The sequence below is a fragment of the Meles meles genome, chromosome 4 (assembly GCF_922984935.1).
Source record: "Meles meles chromosome 4, mMelMel3.1 paternal haplotype, whole genome shotgun sequence".
Taxonomy (NCBI): Eukaryota; Metazoa; Chordata; class Mammalia; order Carnivora; family Mustelidae; genus Meles; species Meles meles.
In genome coordinates, this window is record NC_060069.1 from 150011248 (window position 1) to 150021940 (window position 10693).

At 43.1% G+C, this 10693-nt stretch overlaps 1 protein-coding gene across 5 annotated transcripts in view; it reads right to left on the reverse strand.

Moving 5' to 3' along the window:
- Positions 1-9306, reverse strand: part of GRIK1 (glutamate ionotropic receptor kainate type subunit 1) — a 389893-nt gene extending 380587 nt beyond the window's left edge. For all 5 annotated transcript variants that reach the window (XM_046002599.1, XM_046002600.1, XM_046002596.1 and 2 more), the window contains exon 1: positions 9172-9306. In XM_046002599.1, the coding sequence (XP_045858555.1) occupies positions 9172-9289 (118 nt within the window). In that variant the 5' untranslated portion in view covers positions 9290-9306. The remainder of the gene's footprint in view (positions 1-9171) is intronic.
- Positions 9307-10693: the final 1387 nt, after the last annotated feature.

Below are 10693 nucleotides of genomic sequence, written 5' to 3' on the forward strand. Positions count from 1 at the left end.
GGGAATGCAAGCTGGTGCAGCCACTCTGGAAAACAGTATAGTGGTTCCTCAAAACATTGAAATTAGAGCTACCCTATGAGCCAGAAATTGCACTACTGGGTATTTACCCTAAAGATCCAAATGTAGTGATCCAAAGGGGCACATGCACCCGAATGTTTATAGAAGCAATGTCTACAATAGCCAAACTATGGAAAGAACCTAAGTGTCCATCAACAGATGAATGGATAAAAAAGATGTGGTATATATATATACAATGGAATACTATGCAGCCATCAAAAGAAATGAAATTTTGCCATTTGCAATGACGTGGATGGAACTAGAGGGTATTATGCTTAGCAAAATAAGTCAATCAGAGAAAGACAACTATCATATGATCTCCCTGATATGAGGAAGTGGAGATGCAATGTGGGGGGTTTGGGGGGGTAGGAAAAGAATAAATGAAGCAAGTTGGGATCGGGAGGGAGACAAACCATAAGAGACTCTTAATCTCATGAAACAGAGGGTTGCTGGCAGGTGGGGGGGGTAGGGCTAGGGTGGCTGGGTTATGGACATTGGGGAGGGTATGTGCTATGGTGAGTGCCGTGAAATATGTAAGCCTGATGATTCACAGAGCTGTACCCCTGGGGCAAATAATACATTATGTAATAATTTTAAAAAAGAAAAAAAATAAGATAGGAAACAGATAAGGTACATACGACAGAGAGGGAAAAAGTAGTCCTGTATTGCTGTCATGCCCTGTCCTTTGGTGACAAGAACAGTTCTCTGAAGACTATTGAAAACCAGGATAACTAAAATACCCGGGTTGTATATTTCATAGTAAAGAGTGCTTTAGTTTAGATAAAGATATATTTTCATGATAATTTTAGACCATAAAATACTAAAATTTGGGCTCACTAGAAAAGTAAAAATTTGGGCTCACTAGAAATGTAAAAATTTGGGCTCACTAGAAAAGTAAATAAGCAGCCTCTTTCATTGTTGCATCCTAGCGGCACCACTAAACCTGGTGCTCCAGCACTACTCTCCGGCTTCTTTCATTTACGCGGTCTTCAACATGCATCTGAGAACCTACAATGAACCTGACACTGTGCTGAACACAGAATAGGCACATACGGAAGGACTTACTCCCATCCTTTGAGAACGGTATCCAGAGCCTAATATCCATCAAAATCTTAAGGTATAAAAATAAACAAATGGCCTATAAGAAATATTAAGAAGGGGAGGGTCAGGCAAAAGAGAGTCAAGAAGGATAGGGAAGGACAAGGAAGATAATGCCTGAGCTTAAGAGGCTGAAGATGTAATTGGTGAGATAAGGCATAAATGAAAGCAAACAAAGAAGTTACAGCAATATAGTACAAACAAAGTGAGGTAGAATGAAGTATAGTAAGGCTGATGGAAGTTTGGAGTAGTGGCCAAGTCAGTAAGGAGGCCAAGTGTCTCTGGTCCGTCAGACATATTGGATGAATGACATACACCTTTTAGAAGTCAGATTGTCAAATTGCACTGCTTGAAGCATATCCCCTGTTTTCTTTCTGTTCCTCATGCTCAATATTGTGTCCACTCAACAAATGATCAGCCCACTCTCTCTTATTTACAGAACATCCATTTTGTTCAACAACCCAACATCTTCCCTATGACCATGTGCTTCTTTGGAAAGCTGGGATGATCTCCTCTTGCTTGTCAATACTCAGCTTAAGAATGAGGACATGAGCAAGTCTGGTCAGTAAAGACATTGACAAGAATTCTGGAGCTTCTGGGGAAAATATCTGCCCCCCCCTCCACCTGCTTCAACTCTTTTGAAAGGGAGACTGGTAAGGAAATACAAATCAAAACCACAATAAGATACCACCTCACACCAGTCAGAGTGGCTAAAATTAACAATGACAGATGGTTTTTTTTTGTCTTTTGTTTTTTTTAAAGATTTTATTTATTTATTTGACAGAGAGAGAGAGATCACAAGTAGGCAGAGAGGCAGGCAGAGAGAGAGGAGGAAGCAGGCTCCCTGCGGAGCAGAGAACCCGATGCGGGGCTCGATCCCAGGACCCTGAGATCATGACCTGAGCCAAAGGCAGCGGCTTAATCCACTGAGCCACCCAGGCGCCCCAACAATGACAGATATTGACGAGGATGTGGAGAAAGGGGAACCCTCCTGCACTGTTGGTGGGAATGCAAGCTGGTGCAGCCACTCTGGAAAACAGTATGGAGGTCCTCAAAACGTTGAAAATAGAGCTACCCTATAAGCCAGCAATTGCACTGGTATTTACCCTAAAGATACAAATGTAGTGATCCAAAGGGGCACAGGTACCTGAATGTTTATAGCAGTCAATCAGAGAAACACAATGATCACATGATCTCTCTGATATGAGGAATTTGAGAGGCAGGGAGAAGGGTTGTGAGGAGTAGAGAGGGAATAAATGAAACAAGATAGGATCAGGAGGGAGACAAACCACAAGAGACTCTTAATCTCATGAAACAAGCTGAGGGTTGCTGGGAGTGGGGGCGGGTAGGGAGAGAGTGATTGGGTTATGGACATTGGGGAGGGTATGTGCTATGTTGAGTGCTGTGAAATATGTAAGCCTGATGATTCACAGACCTGTACCCCTGGGGCAAATAATACATTATATGTTATTTTAAAAATCATGCTAAAAAGCAAGTCTAGAGAAAAAAATTAGGAAAATATCTCCATATCACATTTCATAATAAAAATGATATACCTTTCAGCATAGGTAATGTGGTATTTAAAATGTTTTTAATATAACAGAGAACAACAAGTATCCAAACATTTAAATGTACAATTGATCCTTGAACAACAGGGGTTTGAACTGCATGGGTCCACTTACATGCAGATTTTTTTTTCTGATAAATGCAGTACAGTACCCTAAATGTACTTTCTCTTCCTTATGATTTTCTTAACATCTTCTTTTTGCTAGCTTTCTTTATTATATGTATACAGTATATAATACATATAGCTACAAAATCTAAGCTCATCAACAGTTTGTGTTATTAATAAGGCTTCCAGTCGACAGTAGGCAACTAGCAGTGAAATTTTGGGGGGAGTCAAAAGTTACATGGGGAGTTTCAACTGCACAGGGGTTGGTGCCCCTAACCTCTGTGTTGTTCACAGGTCAATGGTACTCCTAAAGCTTTATTAGAAAGTTCTGAAGTAGAGTGGACAGAATTTTGGTTAGAATGAAGAAGTAGTAGGATGTGTGGTCATGTGAGTTCTGATGTGTGGAAGTTTTAAATTTCAGTGATTTTATTAGCCAGTGTCTCCTGAGACATGTTCTAAGGAGCAAGAGTCGGTGAGACATTAGTGGTTGTGATTCAAGTAAGAGTCCTCTGATAACAAAAGGTAGGAAATGCTGGATTCAGAAAAAGAAACAGGTTTCTTCGTGCAGAATCACAAAGAGCCTTTAATACACAAACCCACCTCATGAATCTCTAAGTAACACCATTTCTCCACACTTAGTTAGCCACACAAATAAATTATTCTAGAGGACAAAACTGCCCTGTTCATTCACAGGGAGAGAGAGAGGGAGGTACCCTGGTCAACACTACCACATGATCCTCATTTTACATAGGATACCACATTTCATCTTTGCAACAAACCCGTGAGTTTGTAACTAATTCTTCTCTAGCTAACAACACACACACACACACACACACACACACACACTGCCCCCCAAAAACATATATTAGTAATCTTTTCAAGGTCAGCCAATTAGGAAAAGTCAGGTAGAAAAGAGAATCCCTTTCAAATTGGAAGGGGAGGCGAACCATAAGAGACTATGGACTCTGAAAAACAACCTGAGGGTTTTGAAGGGTCAGGGGTGGGAGGTTGGGGAACCAGGTGGTGGGTAATAGGGAGGGCACGTATTGCATGGAGCACTGGGTGTTGTGCAAAAACAATGAATAGTTACGCTGAAAAAATAAATTAATTAATTAAAAAAAAAAAAGAATCCCTTTCTACCTGGAGTTCTCCTTCACTCTTTATTCTAGGAGACATAACTTCTGAAAAATTTTAGGACATAGATAATATTTCCTAGATTATACAGTTAATTATCAGTGGAACAGTGGAAGAGGATTGAGAGGCTATGAAATATTACCATCACCAGACTATCTCCATCAATTGTCCCTCAAAACTAGTCCAATGAAGTGTAGGCATTGAAGTGTTTGCTAGGCATTCAGGAGCAAGGCTTTCCCCTCCAACTGGATTGCCTTCCTTAATCCCCTCATAAAGTGAAATTATGGAAAATCAAATAATAATACCATATTCCCTTTTTGCTAATTGCCTAAAATATACTCAAATATAAATTACTTTAACTTTGATTTATGTGGTTATCCCTGAATCCCTAAGAGCAGCATTTCATCTCTCTTATATTTGATTTCAGCTTAAACAGTTATGTAACTGCATGGCTAAATCCATACACAATACCACATACTTTAACGCAAGTACCTTGAAACTTGAGAGCAGAAAAACTAGTTTCAAATTCTGGTATTTCTACTAACCAGCACTTGAACTTAGGCAAACCTACCAAGTCATGGTGTTTTCACTGAAAACTGGAAATTAGAAACCATTTCCTATAGGAACTGTAGCCTCAGTTAATGTAGTATAAACATTGGGCTTGTAAAATTAATATAAAAGAAAAAGATGAATTATGCAGAGAAGGTAATATGGTAAAAGAGCGACTCTTTTGCAGAAAAGTGCCTCATTATCCAGGCATTCTCTTTCCATCATGCTAAAAGACAGTTTCTCTCTCAGATTTTTCAAGGACGAATGGCGTTCTCAAGTTGATGTTAACACCAACATCACCCTGCTCTGTCTGGGTAAAATCTACCTGAGGCCAAACAAATCTCCCCAAACAAAGGTAAGAGTTTCTGCTCCAGGTAAGGCAGAATGAACTCACTCTGTCTCCTGTGCATTTGGGGACTTGAACTTACTCCATGTAGACTATGCCACTGATGTCCTAAGTCAATGGCAGAAATGAACTGAAAACTCTCTGAGGATAACATTTGGAACAAAAAAATCAAATGTCTGTATTGGGTCCGATGAAACACTTCAGTGGTTATATACAGTGCACACTACCAGAATATAAGCCTAAGAGGTCAGATGTATTTGTCTGTTTCATTCATTGTTTCATGCCTTTTTTTTTTAAGACTTTTATTTATTTATTTGAGTCAGAGAGATCACAAGTAGGCAGAGAGGTGGGCAGAGAGAGAGGGGGAAGCAGGAAATATCCCACATTTACTACTGAGTCTTTGTTCAGGAATAAAATGTAATAATAAAAAAAAAGTGAAAACAAAACAATAAAATGATTACAATGCAACTAGTGTATCCAAATACTGCTCCAAGTACTTTCATATTCTATTTCATGTACTTCTACCAATGTCACTGTGAGGTTGCAATTGCTTTAGTTGGATTTTTCAGAGGTAAAATGAAGGTTTGGTGAAACTGAATAACTCTCGCTGACCTATCTAGTAAGTCTTGGAAAGGGGACCCAAACCTGTGCTTTGTGACAACAAATCATGTGTCAGAAAGCCTGGATCCCACCACTTACCTCTTTTTTTTTAAATTTTTTATTTATTTCTTATTTTTTTATAAACATATAATGTATTATTAGCCCCAGGGGTACAGGTCTGTGAATCGTCAGGTTTACACACTTCACAGCACTCACGATAGCACATACCCTCCCCAATGTCCATAACCCCTCCCCCTCTCCCAACCCCACCCCCCCCCCAGCAACCCCCAGTTTGTTTTGTGAGATTAAGAGTCACTTATGGTTTGTCTCCCTCTTAACTCTATTCTTTTACCACCACCTCTATGACTGTGTATATTAAGATGATATGTAAAAATGTAGGATGTAAATATTATCTTTCTGTTATGATTATTATTAGAAATAGGATAAATCTGTCCCAGAAATTACATATGCACATGGCGTTGTTTTCCTTTTCTCTTCTTCTATTTTTCCCTTTTTCTTCTTTTCTTTTTTCTCTTTTCTCCTTTCCTTTCCTTTCTTTTCTCCTTTCCTTTCCTTTCTTTTCCATTTCTTTTCTTATTTCTACTAATGGAGGTGTGTTATTGTCTACTCGGGTCATCTAGACCCTGGTTGGCTGGCCATGTGATTCTGAAGCTCGTGTGTGTGTGTGTGTGTGTGTGTGTGTGTGTGTGTGGTGTTAGGGGAGTGGAGATGAGCTGGTTTTAAGGGTACACTGGAGTATACAGAGAAGAAGGGAAGACCCAGCATTCCCTAGGGAATTCCCAGTAGCTAGCCATATTTCTCTTCCATGCATGGTGCTGAGAAACCCCTGGAGAGCAGTGGTGACATTTAGAGCACCTCCATCCTATGGGACTCCCTTCATGTCCCTAAACTGTTGTGTGAGGTTGGTTAAACTTTTCAAAATATAAGCACAATATGTGTGAGAACCAGGCAAATGTACATACTACATGACCTCTCCAATACTAGCACACAGAATTTATCTTAAATTTTTTACCTTTCATTCACGTTCCTCAATAGCTCAGGTTTAAGCAGACACTCACAAGCAAGTAGACCATTAAATAATTCATTCAAGCATTCAAGTGTCTTTTCATATAAACATAGTGCAAAGTGCCTCAGATTAATGCTATGCTTTAGATATTTTAAGTTACTGGAAAACATGGCAGTCAATAATCAAAACCCCTATTTCTGGTTGGTTGGCTGGAGAGCTCATGGTTTGTGGTAAAGGGAAAAAAAGATGAGAGATGAAAAAGAATGCATTTCAATTCTTCTCTTTCCTTCCCTACACACACACATACACCCGTGCACACACACATTGACACACACACTTCACACACTTGCTTAGTCCCTAACTCCTTTGATATTTTGTATTCAGTATTGGACTTGACTGACATAAGAAACTCCCTGTAAAAAGGTAGGTTTCCTCTGAGTTAAGGCTGGTTTCCATGGTGCTGAAATGTCCATTTAAAGTAAAGCAAGTAAAGTAAAGTAAGCATCATCCTGAGGTACATACAGGGTACTACTCATGCCAATACAGGTCACTCTGAGCCAGAAGGAGTTAAGACATCTGTACTGCATATAAACAGCATCAGGCCATGCAATTTTACTTTATGCATTTCAGCTCCCATTTAGAAAAAAGAAATCTCATTATCTTGTACCATATATTTTAAGGTCAGTGAATCATGTTGGGATGTTTTCACTTTGAAAACCACATTTAAATGGATGAGTATAATTGCTTGGATAAATACTCATATCTGTGAACAAGTATGTTTTAAAACATCCTCTTCCACTCCTTCTGGAAATTCCTTTAGATTTGGGGAATGCAGGGGAGGAAAATGCTATCTTAAGTTTGTTATACAGGAAAGAGGGCTATTGACTGACATAACCTGTTCTAGTACATCTAGATTTGTCTCTTTTAAAATATATAAGGTATAAGCAAAACACCAATTAAGTTAATAAGCGTTGGAAATTGTAACACACATTCATCACTTATTTAGTGTCATTCAAAGGAATTTGTTACTGGATCATGGAGGGCTAATTGCATCCAGGAAAAAAAAAATCAAGATGTTAATGTTAGAGCATATCTAAAGTGGAGGATATTTTGGTTTTGAGTGGTATTTGTGTGTGCGTATGTGTGTGTGTGTGAGTGAAAGGAATACTTGGAACTCTTTTAATGGACAGTCTGAATTATCCAAAAATGCACATTATCATTATCCATAATCTAGAAAAATATATCTGCAGTAAAAATTAGCATTCAGTATCTTTTCTTTTCTTGAAAATTAGATCCCACATGCCTAGAGAAAATGCATTTCAAAGTAGTAACTTCTATTTTTTTTTTTTCTTTAATAGTGATGTTGAGTGACAAGAACTAGTTTCTGAATCTTTGGAAAGAGGTTTGCTAACTGCGGGTCAGAATCAGTAAAGTGAGAAATTTCAGCTGCTCAAGGGCATCACTTGGTGAATGCTTGCAATGCTCTGGGCACTTTCTGTGCATTCCTGGAAAGGGTATGAATTAGAAGACCTTAGAGCTCAGGACCTCACTCTTGCTACCTCAAGTGGGAGGCTGGAGAAGCTGGGAGACCCATGGGTATCTGAGCCTCACCTGTGGCTCTCTTTTTGCATCCCTAAGAAGCACTGTTGGTTGGGGAAGGGAGAGGACAAACTGAGACCAAGGGAATAGAAATTGGGTTTAGTATGGAAGGAAGAATATTAAAGAAGGCAAAGAGCTTTTTGAACACACCCCTCCCCCAACAGCCTAGAAATTGTTCAGTGCCTCCACTAAACCATGGTGGTGCGTGCTGTGCATGTAGGTCTATCACCACACGCTAGCAAAGTACCCCCTTCCCCACCTCTTCTATCGTCCTTGCCTTTTGCTCTCTTTAGGCTGCCCCAGAGTTCCTACATTCAGGCTTCCAGTCCTTTTTTATCCCACCTGAGAAAGAAGTCCAAAGTCTTCCAGGGAGTTATCTCGATGGACACTGGATCATTCTTAGTGGCAGGCAGGAGTGGTAGATCAGGGATCAAGTGGGACACTTAGGTACCTGCTCTTGGTACTGACTGACTATCCTCTCCACTCCTTAAACTCTTAGCCAGAGTCAGAGCCGGCCTCTGCCCCACTCTGGAGGAACCCTCCAGACTTTGGAGGCTCCATGCAGAAGAACCCAACTTGGGGATGAAAACTTGGAGGCTGGGGTTACCAGGTTCTGGGAAATCCCTGTGGTCCCCGAATTTTACTCTTGACATCTGGACAAGCCTGCGAGTACCAGGAACCCAGGTTGCCTGGGCTGCGCATCTGGACTTCCCACGTCCATCCAGACGCCCAGAGAGCGCATCTCCGCGCCCAAAGCAACTGGCTGCAGCCGCGCGACCCCGCGCCTGGAGTAGGGTGCCCGCGCGGGCGAGCTTGGCCCCCTGCACTCCTGCCCGCGTTCGTAGAGCCCGGATTGAAAAACCCGCCAACCGTCCCTCTCGGGGAAGCCCGGCACTCGCCAGGAGGGCAGCGGTGACGCGGCTTCCCTTTCTCGGAGCCTCCTGTGCGCGCTGCCCTCGCCACCCCCTGGCTCTGCCCTTGCGCCGGCGCGCGCTGCCTCCCCGGGACCCGCCGCGTTCGCGCCGGCTGCGGGGAGCGGCCAGGTCCCGCAAGCCGGCAGCCCGGAGCGCTCTCCTCGGGCTCACTCACCGATCCTGAGTACTTGCGGGGCGGTCTGCGGGAGGACGTAGCAGAGGAAATAGACGAGTGCCCAGCTGGCGTCTCTGGTCCAGAGCCCGGGCTGGGCGACGAGTGCGCGGCGCTCCATCTTCCCAGCTTCTTAATTCCTGCCGAGACCCAGCCGCGGCCGCACGCCGGCGAGATGCAGCCCGCTCGGGCCGGCTCCCTGCCTCATCCTCCCAGGGAGGCTCGGCGTCGGCACCCTGTACGCTTCCCGCGGAGAGAGATCGAGGGAGCGGGCGTGGGAACAAGGAGCTGGCTGGCGGCGCTGGGCTGGCTCTGGGCTCCTGGCTTCTGCCGCTAGCCCATCACTGCTCCTCCTCCTCCTCCTCCATGGGCCGCAGACCGCGGAGGATCGGCGCGCTCCTGCTCCCGGAGCCAAGAGACCAGCTGAGGAAAGTTGCTGCCCCAATCTGCGGGCACGTCTTCCTCATTCGTCGTCTGGTTAGATGGAAAGTGGGGGGTAGGTGGAGGGGTCAGTGAGAGAAGGGGGAGAAAGGGGAAAGAGGGAGGAGGAAGGAGAGAGGGTACTGGGTGAGTTGATGCCGGGGCTCTGAGTGAGCAGGATGGGCGCCTGCAGGTTAACTGGAATCGGAGCCACGCTCTAGCCTCAATCCTTGCTTTCCAAACCACCCCTCCTTCGCTGGCCCCACCCTTGATTTACTGCCCGCCCCAACACCACTGATCCAGACACTCACACACGCACACATGCACGCACATTCCCCCTTTCCCTCAACTTTGCCCTGCGCTGCTGGAAAGTCGATGGAGAGTTGCATACTCGAAACCGAGAAAATCTTATCTACTGGTCGGAACGAAGGCAGTCTCCGCTGTGGGCTGTGAGTGGCAAGGGGCCTCATTGGTAATGTCCCTGTGTCCCTGTTAGAGGGTCATGGAGATGACCAACTACTACTCTTCTCATCACTAGATGGAGAATCGCCTTCTTGGACGCCAGTATTTCGGAGAATAGCAGAGCTCCTGTTTTTAACTCTGTCAAGGATGAAAAGGAAGAGGAGAAGGAGAAACCTCCAGTACTCTAATATTAGAGTGGCTTCTTCTCTAGTCAGATCCCGAGATATTCTCTTGTAGAATTGCTTCCATTTACAGATGCAGAACTGGGAAAGGGGCAGCTCCAGCGCCACTCTTTTTCTTGATTTCTTTTGACTGTCACGTTTGAACGCTGGAAGACAGGCTATTTTAGCTATGTAGGTTTGGAGACTAATTCTCAGTAGAAGGAAAAGGACAGTTCCGTGGGGAAATCATCAGCATTTGATCATTTTGGCTTAATTTCCTTAGAGTTTCCTGGGAAATGTTCTATATAAATGTTTGCTAGATGGGCACTAACATTCATAGATACTTTTTTCCTAAGTATGGATTTTGGAGAACTGACCTAAACTGAGTCAATCTATTTGAAGAATATGTCTACAGACATACCAGCCTAGAGTAAGAAGGAAGTACAAAACAAATCCAATGTATCTTAAGATTCACTCACTCA